The following is a 24,086-nucleotide window of genomic DNA, read 5'->3' as shown; positions in this document are numbered from 1 at the left end:
GTGATAGGGAAGGGGAGTATGGAATGTGATGGTATCTGACTACACAGGGGAAATGCTCAAAGTACTTTATGTTCTTGTTAGAAAATGTCATAATGTGACTCTCTACAAAATTCATTGGAGAAAACAAACGTTTTATAAATCCTGAAAATCAAGTATATGTTCAAATATGTTAATCTTACTCCTTTTTCTTTTAAACAGTTTAACGAATGGAAATTCCACCTCTTTGGAGTAGGGCTATTCCCCAAGCCTATAGATGCACAAAGAATAACCACAGTCCTTGGTCTTCAGGCATCTGTCATGATACATTTCAAAAATCCTACCCGTGAAGCTGTTTCCATTGATCTCATATTAACAAGTAGGTTCTTTTTCTTACATATTGTGGATATCTATCTTTTTATTTCATTGCAGTATAAAAACATTTTATAAAATAGAAAGCATAAAAAATAAGAGGTAAAATGTGATTGCTGAAACACACCTCTTAAATGGGGGATCTAGAATCTATGTATCAAGTAGTCTTTTGATCTTATTTTTAAATCCACATATGAGTTAGTTAATATATAAGATTCTTGATATATTTTTTAAATATCTTAATTCTTATTATGCAAAAGTTTATAAAAATTCTAATGATACTGTTTAGGGGTTTTGGGATCTCCCAGACCAATAACTCATAAAGAAGTATCCCACACTTGGCACTGGGACTTTGTTTAAACCACTACAAGATAGTAGGTATTCCTCTAACATATTCTTTCATCTCTCCCACCCCTCCACCCATCTCACTGCTTAAATTTTTCCACTTCAGTTATTCACCCTCTCTTGTTTTCATATTGCCTATTTTCTATTATATCTCCTCCCTTAAGAACTTTTCTTCCCTGCATGCCACAACAACCAGTGGCCTCTTTCTAGTTAGTTTCTTGTCTTCTGCAGTTATTCCAGGGTAAACACACCAAGCTAGAAGTTGCAGTGTAGAAGCTGCTAATCATGGAATGCATTTTTTCATTTATCCAGATGCATTGAGAATTTTCAAAAGAAAATCTATGCTTCGTGCATTCATAAAATTTGATTTTACAACATTTTATTGGCTAATTCTAGAAGTATTTGGGGACATTATGTATATAATGAGAGATTAGATTAGAGTTGAGAAGCGTAGTCCCAAAAAATTGAAACCAGTTCCAGTGGAAAAATCTATGAACAAAGGTAGCAGGCAGTCAAGTGGTATATTCCTCAAAGGAAACTAAAATATAAACCCCCTAAAGTAATCATTAAATTCAATTTTAAACCTGAGAAAATTAAGGGAAAGAAAGAGCCACCAATTTGTTTATGATCACTGAGCCATTAAGTAAAGGAGTAGGAATGAAACCTAAGTATGCAAAGGCAAAGCCCTCAGCAACTTTGTGCATAACTTCTCAGCAGGCAAACTTGATTGAGGAAATGCTGAAGTAGCTGAACGGACTTAGAATCTTTCTTTTCTCTGAGAACCCTGAAGTCTATTCATGAATTAAACTTAAGGAAGCCCGAATCTCTGTACTAGAAACATACTACATCTTCCACCAGCCGAACTTAAGAATTGTATTAAGTCAGCTTCACTCTTTGGGTGAAAGAGTGAACATACTCATAGCTTCAGGTGACAAAGAAATTTTCATCATGGTGTGTTGGAGATGTTAGTAAAAGCATTTCTTGTAACATTGCATGGCACTGTTTATACAATTTTGGGAAATTTTTTCAGGTGTTTATGTCAGGAAGAAGCCTTTTTGACCTATTAGTGAATTGTACCTTATGAAGCCTGTTTTCACTTCATAGATTTTCTATAAATTGTCTACTCCTAAAACATCTTAGACTTACCCAGAATAGATGACTTGCCATTGCTTTATTTCATTCCTGAAGATTGGTTATGTTCTTGGGGAAAAAAGAAAACTTTATTATTCTTTTTAAATTTATTAACAGTTTATATTATAGTTTAATCATTTCTACCCTTTCATTGCTCTGTCTCACCACCACCCATTCTTACAAAGCACCTTTTTTTTTTCCACACGTCAACAATAATTCAAGTTCATCTTTTATTGTTTATATAACAGTGTGATTCCCTTAAGAGTATCGTGACAGATGAAGGCATAAAGGAACATAGGAGCACCTCAAAATATATTAATTTTATAGTGCTTTTTATTGTGGTAATAATATAATTCTCTATCGAGAGCATTCAGTTCAGAATTATGTAAGGCAAGCTGTAGAAAATGAATGATTCAAAGGTCCATGCATATATCACTCTGCTTATTTTAGAAAGTAGCTACAGAGGAAAACAGAGGAAATGGCCTAAATACCCTTAGGATTAGAAAAAAGTCCTAATGTAGATCATCAATGATTATTTTGAAACATAAAAATTCATAGAAAAAATTTAAATGTCCTAGGAACCTAGGATTTGTTTATAACAACGTATAAAACTCAGTATGCCCCACACTAGAGCCCTATGAATCTTTACTCAGTTTTGCAGACAGCTGTTAGAGGTTTTCAGTTGTAAAACCTCTCTCTTAGGATTATTCAAAACTGGGGCTGGAGATATGGCTCAGCTGTAAGAGGATGTTCTTCCAGATCACCCGGATTCAATTCCCAGAACCCACATAACAGCTCAAACCTGTCTCTAATTCAGATTCCAGGGCTTGTGATACTTTCATATAGGCATGCATGCAGACAAAATACCAATGAACATAAAATATAAATCAACTTAGAAAAAAATTATTCAAAGCTATACAATGAATAAATTGAACAGAATATTGAACTAGTCATATCAAGATGTCTTCTTCAGGATCTCCTAAATGTCACTTATGGGTGGTTCCTTTGAATCCCAGTGATAAGGCTCTAAACTAGAGTGACATTTGCCACTTTCTTCCTTTGGATGCCAATTTTTCCTTCATCCTATCACGATCTCCAAGCAATGTTCTCAATGGTACTTTCTCTTATGACACCTCTATATTCTACTTTGCCATTAGACAGGGACTTTACCTAATCCATTCATGCTAGGGAGTCCTTTGTTGACCTTGTTGGGCTTATAAGTAAATATGAGTGTGTGTGTGTGTGTGTGTGTGTGTGTGTGTGTGTTCAATTGTTGGCATCCATAGATTCAGTTCTAACAATCATCTTTCATCAGTGATTATCCCTCATCCTCAAACTCATTCTCCCCAATTTCTGCCCTGCTGGTAATTAGTTAAGAAATGGAGAGAAGCCATGGTGAGATATAAGAGTATGAGTTGGAAAATTAGAAATGATTACAGGGCCTATGATACACATACTACTAATTTAAGGACACATTTCAAAACAATGTTGGTTTCCTTGCTCCTATGAATAATTCCAGACGTGCTCATTTATGAACTTTTTTTTTAATAATTTTTTTATTAAGAAAAGAAGAAAAAAAACATAAACAAAAAACAAGTTTCCACCTCCTCCCAGCCTCCCATTTCCCTCCCCCTCCTCCCACTCTTCTCCCCCTCCTCCCACCCTTCTACCCCTCCCCCCACTCCTCTCCCCCTCCCTCTCCAGTCCACAGAGCAGTCCAGGTTCCCTGCCCTGTGGTAAGTCCTAGGTCCTCCCCCCTCCGTCCATATCTAGGAAGGTGAACATCCAAACTGGCTAGGCTTCCACAAAGCCAGCACATTAAGTAGGATCAAAACCCCGTGCCATTGTCCTTGGCGTCTCATCAGCCCTCATTGTTCGCCATGTTCAGAGAGTCCGGTTTTATCCCATGCTTTTTCGGTCACAGTCCAGCTGGCCTTGGTGAGCTCCCAGTAGATCAGCTCCACTGTCTCAGTGGGTGGGTGAACGCCTCGTGGTCCCGACTTCTTTGCTCATGTTCTCCCTCCTTCTGCTCCTCATTGGGACCTTGGGAGCTCAGTCCAGTGCTCCAGTGTGGGTCTCTGTCTCTGTCTCCATCCATCACCAGATGAAGGTTCTATGATGATATGCAAGATATTCGTCAGTATTGCTCTTGGATAGGGTCATTTCAGGTTCCCAATCCTCAGCTACCCAAGGAACTAACTGGGAACCTCATGTTGGGCACTTGGGAGCCCCTCTAGGGTCAAATCTCTTGCTCACCCTAAAGTGGTTCCCTTAACTAAGAATTGTGGTTCCGTGCTCCCCTATCCACCTTTCCTTTATCCCAATTCTCCTGATTCCCCAAATCCCCCCTCCTTCCCTTCTACCTTTTCTCTCCCCATCTCCCCTTACCCCCATCCCACCCCACCCCCAAGATCCTAATTTTCTCCCCGGCAATTGGGTCTACTTCCCTTAGCCAAGAGGATAACTATATGTTTTTCCTTGGGTTCACCTTCTTACTTAGCTTCTTTAGGTTCACCTATTGAAGACTCCGTGGCCCTAATTTATGGCTAGAAACCAATTATGAGCGAGTACATCCCATGTTCATCTTTTTGGGTCTGGGACACCTCACTCAGGATAGTGTTTTCTATTTCCATCCATTTGCCTGCAAAATTCGAGAAGTCATTGTTTTTTTTTCCGCAGCGTAGAACTCTTGCGTGTATATATTCCATACTTTCTTCATCCATTCTTCCATTGAAGGGCATCTAGGTTGTTTCCAGGTTCTGGCTATTACAAATAATACTGCTATGAACATAGTTGAACAAATGCTTTTGTCATATGATAGAGCATCTCTTGGGTATATTCCCAGGAGTGGTATTGCTGGGTCCAGGGGTAAGATGATCCCGAATTTCCTGAGAAACCGAAACACTGACTTCCACAGTGGTTGCACAAGATGGCATTCCCACCAGCAATGGATGAGGGTACCCGTTCCTCCACAGCCTCTCCAGCAAAGGTTATCCTTGGTGTTTTTGACTTTAGCCATTCTGACAGGTGTAAGATGATATCTCAAAGTTGTTTTGATTTGCATTTCCCTGATTGCTAAGGAAGTTGAGCACGACTTTAAGTGTCTTTTGGCCATTTGAACTTCCTCTGCTGAGAATTCTCTGTTCAATTCAGTGCCCCATTTTTTAATTGGGTTAATTAGCATTTTAAAGTCTAGTTTCTTGAGTTCTTTATATATTTTGGAGATCAGACCTTTGTCTGTTGTGGGGTTGGTGAAGATCTTCTCCCAATCAGTAGGTTGCCTTTGTGTCTTAGTGACTATGTCCTTTGCTTTACAGAAGCTTCTCAGTTTAAGTAGGTCCCATTTATTCAATGTTGCCCTTAATGTCTGTGCTTCTGGGGTTATACATAGGAAGCGATCTCCTGTGCCCAGCTCCTGTAGGGTACTTCCCACTTTCTCTTCTATCAGGTTCAGTGTGTTTGGGCTGATATTGAGGTCTTTAATCCATTTGGACTTGAGTTTTGTGCACGGTTATAGATAAGGGTCTATTTTCATTCTTCTACAAGATGACATCCAGTTGTGCCAGCACCATTTGTTGAAGATGCTTTCTTTCTTCCATTTTATACTTTTAGCTCCTTTATCGAAAATCAGGTGTTCATAGGTTTGTGGGATAAAATTCGGGTCTTCTATACGATTCCATTGGTCGACTTCTCTGTTTTTATGCCAGTACCACACTGTTTTCATTACTGTAGCTCTGTAATAGAGTTTGAAGTCAGGGATGGTAATGCCTCCAGAAGATCCTTTATTGTATAGGATTGTTTTGGCTATCCTGGGTTTTTTGTTTTTCCATATAAAGTTGATTATTGTCCTCTCCAGATCTGTGAAGAATTTTGATGGGATCTTGATGGGGATTGCATTGAATCTATAAATAGCCTTTGGTAGAATTGCCATTTTTACTATGTTGATCCTCCCAATCCAAGAGCAAGGGAGGTCCATCCATTTTTTGGTATCCTCTTCAATTTCTTTCTTCAATGCCTTAAAGTTCTTGTCAAATAGATCTTTCACTTCCTTGGTTAGATGTACCCCAAGATATTTTATGCTGTTTTTGGCTATTGTGAATGGTGAAGCTTCTCTGATTTCCCTCTCTGCTTCCATATCCTTTGTGTATAAGAGGGCGACTGATTTTTTGGAGTTGATCTTGTATCCTGCCACATTACTAAAGCTGTTTATCAGCTGTAGGAGTTCTTTGGTGGAGTTTTTGGGGTCGCTTATGTACACTATCATATCATCTGCAAATAATGAAAGTTTAACTTCCTCCTTTCCAATTCGAATCCCCTTGATTCCATTATGTTGTCTTATTGCTATTGCTAGAACTTCAAGCACTATATTGAAGAGGTATGGCGAGAGTGGACAGCCTTGCCGTGTTCCTGAGTTAAGTGGGATGGCTTTGAGTTTCTCTCCGTTTAATTTGATGTTAGCTGTCGGCTTGCTGTATATAGCTTTTATTATATTTAGGTATGACCCTTGTATCCCTAATCTCTCCAAGACTTTTAACATAAATGGATGTTGAATTTTGTCAAATGCTTTTTCAGCATCTAATGAAATGATCATATGTTTTTTTCTTTCAGTTTATTTATATGCTGGATTACATTGATAGATTTTCGTATGTTGAACCAGCCCTGCATCCCTGGAATGAAGCCTACTTGATCATAATGGATAATTTTCCTAATGTGTTCTTGGATCCGATTTGCCAGTATTTTGTTGAGGATTTTTGCGTCGATATTCATGAGTGAGATTGGCCTGTAGTTCTCTTTCCTGGTTGAGTCTTTGAGTGGTTTTGGTATCAGAGTAATTGTGGCTTCATAAAAGGAGTTTGGTAATGACCCTTCTGTTTCTATCTTGTGGAATACATTAAGGAGTATAGGTATTAGATCTTCTTGGAAGATCTGGTAGAATTCTGCATTGAAACCATCTGGTCCTGGGCTTTTTTTGGTAGGGAGGTTTTTGATAACCTCTTCTAATTCTTCGCGACTAACAGGTCTATTTAGATTGTTCACCAGGTCCTGATTTAACTTTGGTATATGATATTTATCTAAAAAAGTATCCATTTCCTTTACATTTTCCAATTTTGTGGCATATAGGCTTTTGTAGTAAGATCTAATGATTCTCTGAATTTCCTCTGTGTCTGTGGACATTTTCATTTCTGATCTTATTAATTTGCAAATTCTCTCTCTGCCGTTTGATTAGCTTGGATAGTGGTTTGTCAATCTTGTTGATTTTCTCCAGGAACCAGCTTTTTGTTTCATTGATTTTTTGTATTGTTTTCTGTGTTTCTATTTTGTTGATTTCAGCCCTCATTTTGATTATTTCCAGTCTTCTACTCCTCCTAGGTGAGTCTGCTTCTTTTTTTTCTAGAGCTTTCAGGTGGGCTGTTAAGTCTCCAATGTGAGCTTTCTCTGTTTTCTTTAAGTGGGCACTTAGTGCTATGAACTTTCCTCTTAGGACTGCTTTCATAGTGTCCCATAAGTTTGAGTATGTTGTTTCTTTATTTTCATTGAATTCCAGGAAGACTTTAATTTCTTTCTTTATTTCTTCCTTAATCCAGCTATGGTTCAATAGTTGACTGTTCAGTTTCCATGACTTTGTATGCTTTCTGGGGGTAGCATTATTGTTGAATTCTAACTTTAATCCATGGTGATCTGATAAGACACAGGTGGTTACTAATATTTTTTTGTAACTGTGGATGTTTGCTTTGTTACTGACTATGTGGTCGATTTTCGAGAAGGTTCCATGAGCTGCAGAGAAGAAGGTATATTCTTTCCTATTTGGATGGAATGTTCTATAGATGTCTGTTAAGTCCATTTGATTCATTACCTCCACTAATTCTCTTATTTCTCTGTTAGGTTCCTGTCTGATTGACCTGTCCATTGGTGAGAGAGGAGTGTTGAAGTCTCCTACTATTAGTGTGTGCGGTTTGATGGCTGCCTTGAATTTTAGCAATGTTTCTTTTATGTACGTGGGTGCTTTTATATTAGGGGCATAGATGTTCAGGATTGAGACTTCATCCTGATGAACTGTTCCTGTTATGAGTATAAAATGCCCCTCTCCATCTCTTCTGATTGATTTAAGTTTAAAGTCAACTTTGTTAGAGATTAGTATGGCCACACCTGCCTGTTTCTTAGGTCCATTTGCTTGATAGGCCTTTTCCCAGCCCTTTACTCTGAGTAGGTGCCTGTCTTTGTGGTTGAGGTGTGTTTCTTGTAAACAGCAGAATGTTGGATCCTGTTTTTGTATCCAATCTCTTAGCCTGTGCCTTTTTATAGGTGAGTTGAGTCCATTGACATTAAGTGATATTAATGACCAGTGGTTGTTAACTCCGGTCATTTTTTTTTTAGTCGTAGAGTTTGTGTGTTTCCCTTCTTTGTTTTGTGTTGGTGAAGGGTCTCTAGATGTCTGAGTTATTGTGGTCATTGTTGGACTCCTTGGTTAGTGATTTTCCTTCAATTACTTTCTGTAAGGCTGGATTTGTGGCTGCGTATTGTTTAAATTTGTTTTTATCCTGGAAAATTTTATTTTCTCCATTTATAGTGAATGAAAGCTTGGCTGGGTATAGTAATCTGGGCTTGCACCCATGGTCTCTCAGTTTCTGCAGTACATCTATCCAGGACCTTCTGGCCTTCATGGTTTCCATGGAGAAGTCAGGTGTAAGTCTGATAGGTTTACCTTTATAAGTAATTTGGCCTTTTTCCTTTGCAGCTCTTAATATTCTTTCCTTATTCTGTATGCTTTGTGTTTTGATAATTATATGGCGAGGGGATGTTTTTTTTGATCCAGCCTATTCGGTGTTCTGTATGCTTCTTGCACCTTCATAGGAAAATCTTTCCTTAGGTTGGGAAAGTTTTCTTCTATAATTTTATTAAATAGATTTTCTGGACCATTGAGCTGCTCTTCTTCTCCTTCTTCTACTCCTATTATTCTTAGGTTTGGTCTTTTTATTGTGTTCCATATTTCCTGAATGTTTTGTGATGAGAGTTTGTTGGACTTGCTGTTTTCTTTGATCAGTGTGTTTATTTTCTCTATGGTATCTTCTGAATCCGAGAGTCTTTCTTCTATCTCTTGTATTCTGCTGGTTATGCTTGTTTCTGTAGTCTCTATTCGTTTACCTAGATTTTCCATGTCCAGACGGCCCTCTGTTTGTGTTTTCTTCTTTGCCTCCATTTCAGTTTTCAGGTCTTGAACTGTTCCCATTATCTGTTTGATTGTTTGTCCTTGGTTTTCTAGGGTATCATTCACTGATTTATTCAATTCTTCGAACTTTCTGTTATATTTCTCATCCATTTCTATAAGGGCGTTTTTTACATGCTGTTTAAGGGTGTCAATCACTTTCATGAAGTCAATCTTTTCTCCTTCCTCTTGATTAAGGTGTTCTTGTCCTCCCGTTGTGAGGTCGCTTGTTTCTGGTAGCTTCATGTTGCTTTTCAGCTTGTTGGGCAAATTCTTGCCTTGACGTCGGCCCATCTCTTCTTCCAAATGCTCCCTATGGATCTTCTTTTACCGGATTAGGTCTCCTTGCCTACCAAACGCTGTCTCTCCCCAATGTTGGCTCTCCCAATGCTGGGTCTCCTGGCGCCGAAAGATCAGGCCTCCGTGCTGGTTGGGCAGCTTGCAGACAAAGCGCCTACCCCGCTTGGTGCAGGCAGGCCACAGAAACAAAGGAACTGCTGCCCGCCCGGGAGCCCCGGGTACTCGGACCCAGCGCCCAGATAGGCTGCGCTGGGCGATGCCACGCGCCAAAAGAGGGCAGTGGGGGCGAAGTGGGGAGGGCTCTGGACGGAAGCTGGGTGGGCCAGGAAGAAAGAGGCAGCAGAGAGCCCAAGCAGGACAGGGGGCCAAGAAACCCCCGAGCTCCCCGTCCCAGGCTGGCGCTGTGGGCCAGAAACTCACCCCAATGCTGGGTCTCCTGGCGCCGAAAGATCAGGCCTCCGTCCTGGTTGGGCAGCTCGCAGACAAAGCGCCTACCCCGCTTGGTGCAGGCAGGCCACAGAAACAAAGGAACTGCTGCCCCCCCGGGAGCCCCGAGTACTCGGACCCAGCGCCCAGATAGGCTGGGCTGGGCGATGCCACGCGCCAAAAGAGGGCAGTGGGGGCGAAGTGGGGAGGGCTCTGGACGGAAGCTGGGTGGGCCAGGAAGAAAGAGGCAGCAGAGAGCCCAAGCAGGACAGGGGGCCAAGAAACCCCCGAGCTGCCCGTCCCAGGCTGGCGCCGTGGGCCAGAAACTCACCCCAATGCTGGGTCTCCTGGCGCCGAAAGATCAGGCCTCCGTGCTGGTTGGGCAGCTCGCAGACAAAGCGCCTACCCCGCTTGGTGCAGGCAGGCCACCCATTTATGAACTTTTTAACATCAGGCTTTACTTTAATTGGCAGTATTATTCCTTCCAAATAGTATTTTCATTTTGACATGGGTGTTGATAAACCAGGAGTTAAATATAGTTATCTACTATTGACCATCTATTATAACCTGAAAACTATTGGATATACATTTCAAAACTATCACATACATTTATAACAAATATACCAATACATAATTTCTGATTTTCTAATGCATTTTGTTAGTGGAATTTCCATATAATTATGTATTTGAAAACTTGTATTGGTGAATGAAGCAATAATTGATGTGTACAAACTAAGCATTTTCATTATTTTCCTACTGAAATAGCTATATTCTAGAGATTATAAAGTCTTTTTACTTTATCTAAATGTAAGTGCAATAGGAATTTTCTTATAATTTTTGAATAAAATTAGACTCTGCTTCTGGCATCAGTAACTTATTAGAAACAATATGAAAGGTAAAGATGTGCATACTGATTAAAATATTGTTATCATAATTAACTTCCATTTTCAGCATTGATAAATGTAACTAATGTATGATGATGCAAATGTTGTCTCTGGAGACTCTCAGGATCATACCAAAACACATTCAAAGCTAAAGAAATATTTTTGTTAAGTATAATAATAATCACCATAGTTTGCTTGTAAGAAAAAATGACTTTACACAATAGAACAAAATATAGATATGGGAAGAATCCCCAGATCTTCAAATTTCATGTATTTGAATAAATGAAAAATACTGTTACAAGATTTGAGATTTATGACTGGAAAATTGTTGCATCAAACAAAAGACCTTTGATATATCAATTTAAATGCATTATATATCTTTGATTTCTCAATGAAAAAGCTGTTTCAAATACTGTAAAGTCAAAATAGAATAATTGTTAAGGCTCAACTTTCTTACAAACACTTTTTTTAGTTAGTTTACAATATTTACAGAATTTTTTTTACAAATTATTCTGATTTATTAGTTCTGGTTAAGATCTTGTCATTATAATCTATTCCAATGCAATTTGCCACACAACTACACTTTTAGAAGACTGGTATTTATATAACAAACTCAAAGCATCTTTAAATCACTTCTATAATTAAATATTTCTCAGTATTCCCTTCCAAGTATGCATATTGACATTTACGAACTTATGCATCTATCCCATTTTATATGCAATTACTATATGCTTCTTTACCTTGAGATTAATCTTACAATTAATGTCACATAAATGTTATATGTGTATATGTACATATGTATGTACATACCTACACATACATATGTACATATACACCCAGTATACATTAAAAGCTATAATCCATTTTTTGATGAATACATGATCTATATCTGTTGGGAACTTAAAGCTTCAATAATTTGTGAATCAATTTTTAAATATTTTGATGGTAGGTAGAAAACTAATTGTAATGTCGAGTATGTTCTTCAAATATGTCACTTAAATTTCATGTCAAAACATACTTTGAAACACACTCATCTAAGTTTTAAAAGGACTCAGTTTAATTTCCATTTCCATAGAACTTTATCTTCTTGAGTAAATATCTCTTTGTTTCTTAATTAGATAAAGAAGAACCCAAGAATCTTGTAATTGACAATTGCTGGAATAGCTTCCTACATGAGAATTCTGCCTTCCGATTTAGCTCCATGAGGCGTACACATGGTACAGAATTTCTTTTTTATATTCTGTTGTTCTGTGCACTACTGCATTTAAAAGATATTCTGTATGTAGATTTAACTTGTTTTTGAAAGCTTCAGTGTTCTAATATTATGCCAGTTAAAATAGGGTGTATTAGTAGGGAATACTTAAGAAGATTAAAAAGTTTTAAAAGTACACATACTTACAAAATGATTACAACATTCCATAATGACTTATTGCAAACTCAATTCAAGGTGTAAAGACAGATTTTCCACATATTAATCACACCGATAGCTACAAAATATGAAGAAATTTTAAAAACTAATACATCATAAAAATCTAAAGTTTGGGCTGGTAATATAGATCTAGTAGTATGTACATGCCTACCCCATGTGAAGTCTGAGGTTTAATCCCCTGTGCCATAAACGAGTAAAAACCACTATATCTCAAGAATTATGAATTTGCCTAAAATAGTAGTTATTAAATGATAATAATCAAGTTTATGGTAATATGATAAATCTTATCTTTAAAAAATCAATTAATTGAAGTCAAAAATGACTACTAAAATCTCCCCACTGTGGGCTGATTATCTCCTTGTATTTATTTTAATCATCTGAATCAGGATCATTTTTAAAGCAAAGATGTCGTTTATTAAGAAAATGAAAGCAGCTCCAGTCAGAGGCATGAAACTAAGAGATGAGTGGCAAAAAAAGATTAAAAATAGAATGGGTCAGTCAATAAAGTGTTTCCTGTGCAAGCAGAAGAAATCGAGTTCAATATCCAGAACCTGTGTAAAAGCCTGGTGTGGCAGCACACAGCTGTGATCCCTACACTGGGGAGTTATAAGCGTGCACAGTCCAGGAACTTGCTGCCTGGCCAGCTTAATGAAATCCATGAACTTCTACTTCAATTAGAGAAGTTGTCTCACTAAATAAAATGGAGAGTGATTGAGGAAAGAAATACCTAATGTGGAAATATGGTGTTCAATTACACATCCATACATATACATACTGTCACATAATTGTGCACACACACACATGCACATATGGTAGACACACACACAGACTTGAGGGGGAATACACTTGTAAGTAAAGAAAGCATGCTATTCCATAGAGTTCAGGCTTTTCGAGAGAGAACTGCGATATACCTAGATCAGAAACTCAAATATAATGAATTATCTAATGTGAAACTATTATTATTATTATTATTATTATTATCTCATTGAATTCAGAAAAATGAGATTTGGAAAAAAATTAAACAGCATTTTATTGCCTCTGAGTTAGAGTCTTCTTTTTCTTTTCTTTTTTGGGGGTGTAGGGGGTTTGTGACATGGTTTCCTTGTGTAGACTTTGCCTTGCCTGTCCTGGAACTCACTCTATAAACAAGACTAACTAACCTCTAACCTAGTTTGTGCTGTCTCATCCTCACTCACACTCTAGCCAGGTTTTACTCTGTCCTACATGCCTTGAAGTATAGGCCCTGAACTCAAGCCAGGCGTTTTTTCTGTTCTATAGGCCTTGAGGTACAGGCCCTGAGATACTTTTGGCCCAACATACACACACACACACACACACACACACACACACACACACACACGTGTGTGTGTGTGTGTGTGTGTAATATGTATATATATATACATACATGTGTATATATATATATATACATATATACATGCACACATTAAATTTTAATGTGCTTAAAATTGAACACTTATCTACATTAAGGTAACCAGGAAGAAATCGGGACAAAACTACTGAAGATTAATGCAGTATACTACACTATCATTTAGAGAATTGGTATCTGGGTGAGGGTTTCATGAAATAAAAAACAATAAAAAGACATTTAGAGATAGTAACGGTGGTAGCTGATGTATAGTTGAATTATTTGAGGGGACACTTAATGTAATTTTGTACTATCCTTTTCAGTTTAATTTTAAGAGTCTTGTAGGTTAAAATATGTCTAACAGTGTTTCTAAGGATACGACCCTTTAATACAGTTCCTCATGTTTTGATGACCCCCCACCCATAAAATTATTTCATTACTACTTTGTAGCTGTGATTTTGCTTCCATTATGAATTATAAATATCAGATAGGCAGGAATTCACAACCCCCAGGTTAAGAACCATTGTTCTAAGCCATGTGTTAAAATCTGTCTGGTTCCTTCTTGACAACAAAATTCCTCTTTTATACTTTATAAACATTAGTTTCTTACAATGTTTGCTTTTGATATAAAAAAAACAAGTGATTTGAAGTTTTTGATGCATGGAAATGTTATCTTCAGTCTTAGAAGCAAATTAAAACATTCTCACTTGAAACATTTAAAGTAAAAATTGCAGGACATACAGAATATGGTGTATAAGAAGAGTTTAAAACAAAAATCAACATGAATCTGTCAGATGTAATTAGAGCTCTATCTTGAACGTCAAAATTTCAATTACATCTGAACTGAATTCTTAAGATTTTTTTGTTTTGGTTTTGGCTGACAGCTTATGTATTTTTAGGTCTAAAAGTAAGATCCAATGGATATAAGTTGTCATGTCTCCATAGCTCTGAAGGAAGTACGGACACAAAAAAAGTTCTGTCAGTTCTGTGGATAGTCAAAATGCATTCTTACAAAGGAGCGATATTTATGTTTTGGGCTTATTTTTGTTATTTCATAGAAGGAAAATGTGAAGTACACTTCACAAAAACCTATCTTTAAGGATTTCCTTTCTTTCACCGGGCATAGCCATTCACAAGGTTCATGGCTGGACATAACAAGGAAAGGCAGCTGTTGCATGTTTTCTCTTATATGTGGGTAATAGACTTAAAACTTTGGGTTTCTATGTTTGACTCAGAGTACTCATAGATATTGGGAAGCCAGAAAGGGGCTGGCTATAGGAAATAGATTTCAAGGGAATGTGAATAGAACTTGTGTGATGATGAGGAAATGGGGATAATGGAACAGTAGAGTTAAATGTGGTGGGTGATAGGAAGATGATGTAGAGTAGGAAATATCTTTTAAACTGCCATATGGAAACCCTATACTGTATAAGCTTCCTAAAGTATTTACACACACACACACACACACACACACACACACACACACAGAGAGAGAGAGAGAGAGAGAGAGAGAGACAGAGACAGAGACAGAGAGACAGAGAAAGATTAAACAAAGTTACTATTATTAGGGAGCAGGGTGCAGTTTCTTTTCCCGACAGCATAGGTTATCAAATAAAAACCCCAGTGTCCGTAATGAATACATCTTTTTGACTTATAAGCCAGTCAAGTTCCATAAAACACCCCCAAAACATTACAAGCTGTTTCCATTAATCTTGTTACTCTTTAGAACTTGATGGTTAGACCCTATTGCTGAAGTTATATACTTAAGTTTAAGAACATGGAGAAATAGCTGATACCAACCTGGAACTTCATTTCTACTGGGTAATTTTCGTAGTATCAAAAAGTTCTATAAATATAAGAGTAATTAGTCTTATCAGGAAACTGACTTTATTTACTGAGTCATATTTGAAATGAGTAGTTTTTAGAAAGTATCTCTATATAAATATCAGTATCATTGAATATGTTCTTCATTGCATATATTAGAATAAATTAGAAATAAAGTATTCAGCTATAAGGAAACAAGTAATTAAAAGAAAGACTGATATTTCTATAAATATATACACACTTCATGGGATTTGCACTTATGACATTCTCAATATACACTGATTTAGATTATTCCTTTGTTAATTAGAAAAAGTTTTATAAACATAAAATAGTAATAGAAAAATTTCTTACTGTGCTAAGAATGTTTGAGAGCCTGTTACAGGGAAAGGAGACACTTGTTTGTCCCGGCCACCTAGCTAGATTACACCCAAAATAATCACACAGAAACTGTATTTATTAAATACACTGTTGACTCATTAACTCTAATTTCTTATTGGTTAATTCTTATATCTTAATTTAACCCATTTCTATTAATCTGTACATCTCCACGTGGCAGTGGCTTACTGACAAAGATTCTAACTGGCATCTGTCTCAGGCGGAGGATCCATGGCTTCTCCCTGACTCTGCTTTCTTTTTCCCAGCATTAATCCAGTCCCTTGCCTACCTAAGTTCTGCCCTATCAACAGATCAAGGCAGTTTCTTTACTCATTAATGTTAATCACAGTACACAGAGGAGACTCCTACATCAAGAGCCCAATAAAAAAATATTGATAAAAGAAAACAATACAGTGATCAAACACCTGACACATTCTAACAGAGAACTCTGTACACAAGTTTTAATGATATGCACATTGTACAAATTTGTTAATTTTGGAGAACAAATTCACTCTCATTAAATCTGGTCCATACATCAATGATCTATTAAAATAGAAAGCTCATATAGGTTTTCTTTCTTTTTTAAGAAAAGGAAGAAGATAAGATACCTTTTAGTAAACTGTCCAAGTTTTCAGAGAAATTTTGGATAAAATACTTTTAACCAAATTGTCTCAATTATCTCATTTCTAAATGATCAGTAATCATGCTTAATATTTGATGATTTATGCCAAGTAAATAAGAGATTGCATAGTTACTACTTAGTTCAGATATGGGACAAAAGAAATATTAACTATTAATCATAGTACTTGGCCTTAAAACATTTCCTCTATGGATGAAACTATTAATTAATGTAATCTAAGAATTTTGAATTGAACTGTTTTAAAGGTATTCAATTTCTCTTTTTATTCTTAATGGTTTTAACAGTTTAGTATAATTAATTAATATAATATAATTTAGTATAATTAATTAATTTAGTATAATTAATTAGTATAACAGTTAGTATAATTATCCAGATCAAAAGTGTTTTGGTTCTTATCAGTTTTATAACAAGAATACTATTTAGAGTGCAGGAAATACGTCCTTAGATGTAATAAAATGAAACTGTACGAAGACTGCATCACCATTGCACCAATCTCTTCATTTTGTTCAACAGTTGGAAGTATTTTTTTTTTCAAATTTTGTCTCATAATACTGTGTTTCTTTTGCCATAATTTCTACTTAAACAGAGAGTTTTGCTTGAGTTGGGATTCAGCTAGCTCCATGTACAGCATGGTTTTTAAATAGTCCTTGGTAAAGCTAAAACTTTTCTAGTTAATCTGGAAACACAATATTTTAGAGGTTTTCTGACTTCTGACTCTCATAACTTGGGTGTTTTTTTTTTAAGTTTGGATTTCATCGTGAATGAAAAAAAAATTAGTGTCAGCAACATGAAGGCACCAAGCAAATATCTGGACATGAAGAGTCCAAGACTAGAATATAGAAATAAAGGGTCCAGTCCAGGGAAATAGAAATGTAAAATTGTAAGCCCAAAGACATTTGAAAAAAAAAAAAAAAACAGCTGGCAGTCAATGTTAACCTTTAACAAACAAACAAACACTTTTTTGCCTTAAGAGCAGACATCCTGGCAGCTACTGTGTACAGAGTTAAACTCTTAACATTTCTCTTCTGCCTCCCAGCTTTCTAGCTAGGCAGGTACTGGGGACATAGGTTGGCTTCTAACTATTGCCTCTATGGGACCTTCTGCATGTATTCTCTTAATTTTTAACTGTGGCCCTATGTGACTCTACCGTCTGCCTAGCATTCTTTCAGGGACAGTAAAAACTGGTTGTGTCAGCCACAGACTTTCACAAACATCCTGAGTTAACATCCTAATGTCCTATAACCAAAATTTGTATAACTTAAACTGTAATGTGACTTTCTTTAAGCCTGACCTCAAGGTTGTAAAAGCTCTTTGACTCACACCTGGTGTTTGATTTTGCTATAAGAGAAGGCCCAAACCAGCCTTCCTTTCCACAATTTCAGAAGCCTAATCTCTGCCTGTGGTCACAGCTATAGCTGATAGATAAGCTTTGTATCCCCCACGGTGATTTTTTTTTTCGTTTCATTTTTTTCTTGAAGAAAGCTTGCTTCTGGTTTAATAGACTTTGGTGGTCTGTCGTCCATTATTGCATGACCCTGGACCCAACATATATTCTGCTCTTAAACGCACAACAAACATTGCTACTATAAAATGCCACACTTTCTAGTTCATACATGGGAAGATTTAGCAAAACTTATGAGTTTCCTTATTCTACAATCACTCTAAATAACCTTAGTCGTCAATTTTAACAATTCTCAAGTTCAAAGCTTTTTGTGAAGAAGCTTCTTATCTCAGAATAAAATGTGTCTTTGAATAAGGTTCATGAAATTTAGCAGAAAGATTTAGAAGCATTTATGATTTAACAGAATGTGAGGGGGTTGTTTGTGTAGAAGGAACTTTGAAATACTAATGGCCCGTACAAATATTAGGATATTCCTTTCTGCTATTAAGATTATGGTGTAAAATAAGAAAGAACATGTGACATTTGTCTTTCTGGTCCTGAAATACCTGATTCAGTGTATTTTCCAGTTCCATCAACTCAACTGCAAATTTCATGATTTCATTTATCTTCTTAGGTAAATAGAATATCACTATGTATATGTACACTTTTGTTATCCATTCACTAGTTGAAGGACATTTTGGTTGTTTCCATTTCTGGCTTTTGTGAATAGAGCAGTAATGAATAGAACTAAACAAACATGTTACAACATTTGACATTATATTTTGCGTTTTACAGGAATTGTGGTGCCTCCTAAAGGAAGTTTAGATATCCCAGTGTTATTTATACCTACCACTATGACGTTATACAAAACAATGGTGATTGTTAAGGTGAAGAGAGCAAACAAAAAAAAATGGCTTATTGACAATTTTGATGAACTCAGTTTAGAAGATAAGAGGTAACAGTTAGGATATAGAAAGTTAATAATTTGTGTTTTTACTAAACTTAATGTGCTAGGTTTCCTTAATGTGTGCTACATATTCAACATAATATTCAGTATTTTATTTGATCTGAACAACTGTAACTCTTATGTCCAGAAAAATAAAATATGTGTGTTAAAGTTTACAATAGTGGACAAAATGTATACAAAGGGAAAATAGTGACTGACTGCTAAAACAAAAAATAATAACTTGAAGACAACCTGCATCAGCAGCTAGTCTGAGAGAAATAAAGAACTTGCAAGAAAAGCCCTTGCCAAGTGATGAAACACTGCTCTAACCAGGGTGTAGCATTTCTTTATCATTGCCACAATGAACTTAACATTTTTGCCTAGCTTAAAGTTAAGCATACTTCAGTAATAGTACATAATTTAAATGTTTTCCCTGCCTTTATAGTTGGTTTGTCTAGAATCCCTAAATAAAATAGAAATCTTAGTTTATCATATATTCACATGTTTCTCCACATGACTTTACTATGACTCAGTTTTTATCCATTCTTTTAGGCATTTCACCATTTCTAGAGTCACAATTCATTACAACATGCACATATAAATAATCCCAGTGAAAAACTACAGAGAAAATAATCTTGTTTAAAAAAGTTATTGAGAATTATAGTGTAGTTGTGGTGAAAAGCACAGAGCCATTTTGAAGGTGGTGTCCTAGGAAGCAGTTACACAAGTCACATGCACAACTGTTCAGTAGTTAATATTTTATTTTGCCAAAAATTCAATCTTCACAAATAATCAGCCAACTTTTCTAAATTCTTTTCTCTACTAGTAGATGAGATGTATGCTCTCATTTTAACTGCTATCACCTTAAAATAGAAGTTTTCATTCCTTTGTGAAATCTGCGATTAATAGCAGTTTTGTTTTTTTGCTGCATAATTTAGGATGTTACCCATATGAACTGTTTTACCTCTTGAAATGTAGCTAACCAAAACTTCTGCATTTTAACTTACATGCCATGATGATTAAGTTTGGAATAAGATTTCATTGCTCATGTTTATAACATCAACAGCTTAAGAAAATGTTTTCTGTTCTGTAAATTTGTCTGCCAAAATATAATTGCAAAAGATTTATTAAAATAACTTAACATTAATAAAGAATACAGCATTTTTCTTTTGCATGTTTTTGAAATTATAATATACTTTCGTTTCCCTTTTCTCACGCAAAACTCCTTTGTACCCCACCTTGCTCTCTTTCATATTTAGGACCTCTTTTTTCATTAATTGCTGCTACATAGATATGTATATGTAATAATAATTATATATATAAATCATAATAAGCATTCTTTACTAATAGTACAAAATTTAAATGTATGTATATATAATTATTACTTCCTAAGTCTACATTGGTAGTATTTCTATTTTGTGTTAACTCTCCTTATTTTACTTTGTAAATAGTTGTATTGGAGTAGATCATGGGGAAATTCAAGCAATACACTGGATGTACCCTATCATTGGACTTCCACAGGCACCACCCCCTAAAAGTTCTGCAGGTAAGTGTATTTTACACAGGAGAGAAAAAACACAGAATTCCGAGAGGCTTCAACCATCCCTTAACCCATATGTGCAGATGCAGGCCCTAGTGGTGAGAATGCTATGACATTACTTTCTCACCAGTAGCTCTGATAAACTATGTGTCTTGAGTACCTGCCATAAGTAATTCTGGTGGAGTTTTCAAAGACTTGAAATTCCACTCTTTGATTATCCTCACCAGTTATTGAAAATGAAAGAATTAAGCATCTGGGTTGAGAACATAGCTCAGTGGTAGAATGCTTCACTTCTTCAGCATGTCAAAGAGTCTGGTTTCCATCTCCAGTGACAAAACAAAACAAATGAGATAACAAAGAAGTGAAAAATGAATAATCTCTACTGAACTTAGATTATATCTTCACACTTTGAAAGAGAAAGAAATGATAAACTTTGATTCTACCAGAGTTTGTACTTCCCTACATATGCTAGCACTAGTTATAAAAAAAAAAAAACAAGATTACTTTCTTCTTTCTTTCTTTGTTTATTTTTGTTTGTTTATTTTATATACCACATACAGTTCCCTCTCCCTCCTCTCCTCCTGTTCCCTCTCCCACCTCCCTTCTACCCACCCTCCATCTACTCTGCCTCCATCTCCATTCTGATGGGGTAAGGTCTTCTTTGGAGTCAACAAAGCATGGCATATCAAGTTGAGACAAGACCAAACTCCTTCCTCCCCATAGCATCAAGACTGGGCAAGGCATCCCACCATAGAAAGTAGATTCCAAAGATCTAGGTCATACATCAAGGACAGGTCTTGGTCCCACTACTAGGAGCCACACAATAGACCAAGCTACATAATTGTCACCCAGATGCAGAGGGTCTAGGTCGGTCCCATGCCAACTGCCTAGCTGTCTGTCTAGACTCCATGAGCTCAGGCCATCTGTCTCTGTTAGTTGCTCATCATGATCTTGACCACACCTTACTCATATAATCCCTCCTCCCTCTCTTCAACTGGACTTTTAGCCCAGTACTTGACTGTGGATCTCTGCTTCGGCTTCCATCAGTTACTGGATAAAGGCTCTATGATAACATTCAGATTAGTCACCAATATGATTACAAGGGAAGGCCATTTCAGGCAACCTATCTACTATTGGTAGGAGTCTCAGCTGGGGTTATCCTTGTGGATTCCCAGGAGTTTTCCTGGAATTAGGTTTCTCCGTAACCCAATAATGCCCCCTTCTATCAAGATATCTCTTTTATTGTTCTGCCCCCAATTCAACCACTGTGCCCCCAACTCAATCATCCTGATTCCTCATGTTCCCATCCCACCATCCCCTCCCATTTACCCCCTCCCCCCGCCAGTTTACACAGGACATCTAATCTATTTCGTCTTCCCAGGGAGACACATGTGTCCTTCTTAGGGTCCTGTCTTTCTTGTTCCTTCTGTTAACTAGCAAAAAAAAGTCAGTACATCCAGAAGTACCTGTTGGAGGACAGCCCTTTTTTTGTCCTTTCTGCCTGGCTATCTTAGACACAAAATAATCACACAGAAACTGTATTAATTAAAACACTGCTTGGCCCATTAGCTCTAGCTTCTTATTGGCTAACTCTTACTCTTAATTCAACCCATTTCTATTAATCTGTGTATCGCCACATGGCTGTAGTTTACTGACTAAAGTTTCAGAATGTCTGACTCTGGTGGCTCCATGGCTTCTCTCTGACTCCGCACTTCTTCTTGCCAGCATACAGCCTAGCTTTCTAAACCTAGGCTCAAAGCAGTTCTTTATTCATTAACCAATAGAAGCAACACATAAGGACCTTCCATACCAAGTACCTTTGGCATTTACAGGTGAATGTAATTTGCAGTTTTGTTCTTAAGTTTACCAACACTTACATAAGTCATTCCTAATATACTAAATTATTTTCAAAATGTTTCAGATATATGATAAAATGTCTTATATTAATTATGTGTTTTCCATGGTGCTACATGTACTATATTAAAAACTAGATATTAAACTGTAGGTATTCTGATAATGTTGTTTGGGTCTTCCTATTATAGACAATCTTGTTTTTTCATTATTAAACATTTTAATAAAAATTTAAAAACAAAAACCTTTGCATTTCTTTAAAAGCCTTTCTAATGTATTTCCTCCAGAGAAAATCAAATACACGTCACATAGTTTTTCTATTACTGAGGACCTTTTGCTAATTACTTGCCTATTTAAATTATGAATTTTTTAACTAGTATATGTCAGATTAAGACAAAATAGCAATAATGTAAGTGTTCTGAAGCAAATTAGGTATTTGGTATTAAACCGTTGTACCACAAGTCTAAAGTTCTACTGGCTGTTAAGTTTTGTAGGAATCCTTTTGAAAAGTGAGTAAAATTTTATGCACATATATTACTGTGTTTTAGAAAGTCTGCTTTACATTTTTGTCTTCAGAGCATTCCATAGGTAACTCACTGCTTTCTGTTCAGCTACAGGAGGGCCAAAGCCTGTTATTCCTTTTTAATGTAATATTCAGATTATTTGAAAACCCAGGAGAATTTTGTTGTTCCATAAGCTACCAATTCATTTTGTGACTTATCTTTTTACTGTCCACTGGGGCAGAAAATTAGAAAACATTTCCACTACCTGTTATAACACAATAAGAAATTAATCCTGATCATTAATAACTTAAAGACTTACCAGTGAAGACTGGTAACATTACACCAATTATAAATTGAACCCATTATCTTCAAACTTAATACCTTGAGTTTGAATTTAATTATAACTAAGAAAATTTGTACATTTTACCAAACTATGTCATTCCTTTAGTTTAGCTCTAATTTTGTACAGTTATTTTTATTTTTTATACTATATTTTTATAAATATATAATTATAAAATATAAAATTAACTTTGTAATGCTAATGGAATATAATAAATGTTGTGAAAATATGTCAGAAAATATCAGTTAATTTTTATGTGATAAGACCATATTACTGTTGAATCTAAAAAAATGTACTATAATGTTCTTTAAACATTTTAAAATATAAGTTTCAATGTTTCTCTTATATTCAGTGTATAATTTGTGTGGAGTAGAAGTTTACCAGTACATTTTGGGAAAGTATTTGTGTATATTTGAGCTTCCATATACATTGCTCCATAGTATTATAGAGCTACTATCAAATATCAGTTGTTCTTTATATAGTTAGTTATTATATATACAAACATTTTATTATAATATCAGTGAGAAATTGTACATTTGAATGTCATAAATATTGGCAGGTAATACATACTAAACATACTACAGAAGGATCATGGATGCTATGAATTAACATTAATACATCACATTTAAGTTTAATATTAAGTCTTTGTAGTCTTATGTATAATCACTAACATGATAGATTTTACAAATTTGAAATTTAAAAATCTTTGTATGAATTTTAAAGTACATGTAAAAAGCCAAATAGATGTACTTTAAATGTTATTACAAACTAAAGGTTATTGTACTTATATTTTAATTACTTGAAGGCATACATTTTACTGTTGTTATAAAAGTAGATCTGAGAGTATTACACTAAATATGCAGATTTTTAAAAAGTAGTTCATGACCAGAGTTGCCAGTCAGTTGAAGTAATGATATGAGCATCTAAGTTCCAGAAAAAAATTTCTACATCCTAATATAGTCTCTAATCATCTAATATATATATATATATATATATATATATGTGTGTGTGTGTGTGTGTGTGTGTGTGTGTGTGTGTGTGTGTCTTTGTGTATGTATATACATATATATATTACATATTGGCCTCTATAAGCTCATTGGAATTGGTGCTGTTAAGAGCTGTGGCCTTATTGGAGGAAGTGTGTCACTGTGGGCTTTGATGTCTCCTCTGTTAGAGCTATGCTCAGTGTAGACACAGTTTACTTCTTGTTGCCTATGGATCAAGATGTAGAACTCTCAGCTCCTTCTCCAGTA

At 36.0% G+C, this 24,086-nt stretch overlaps 1 protein-coding gene across 1 annotated transcript in view; it reads left to right on the top strand.

Annotated features, from left to right (window-relative positions):
* Cfap47 (cilia and flagella associated protein 47) overlaps window positions 1–24,086 on the top strand; it is a 279,387-nt gene that overhangs the window by 232,198 nt on the left and 23,103 nt on the right. The window contains 4 exon segments of the mRNA XM_041642780.1: window positions 199–355; window positions 11,757–11,855; window positions 18,449–18,608; window positions 20,051–20,145. Coding sequence (XP_041498714.1) covers window positions 199–355; window positions 11,757–11,855; window positions 18,449–18,608; window positions 20,051–20,145 — 511 coding nt within the window.

The sequence above is a fragment of the Microtus oregoni genome, unplaced genomic scaffold (genome assembly GCF_018167655.1).
Source record: "Microtus oregoni isolate MIOR12 unplaced genomic scaffold, Mior012 000079F_003, whole genome shotgun sequence".
NCBI classification, from domain to species: Eukaryota; Metazoa; Chordata; class Mammalia; order Rodentia; family Cricetidae; genus Microtus; species Microtus oregoni.
This window is presented reverse-complemented; position numbering and strand designations above follow the sequence as displayed.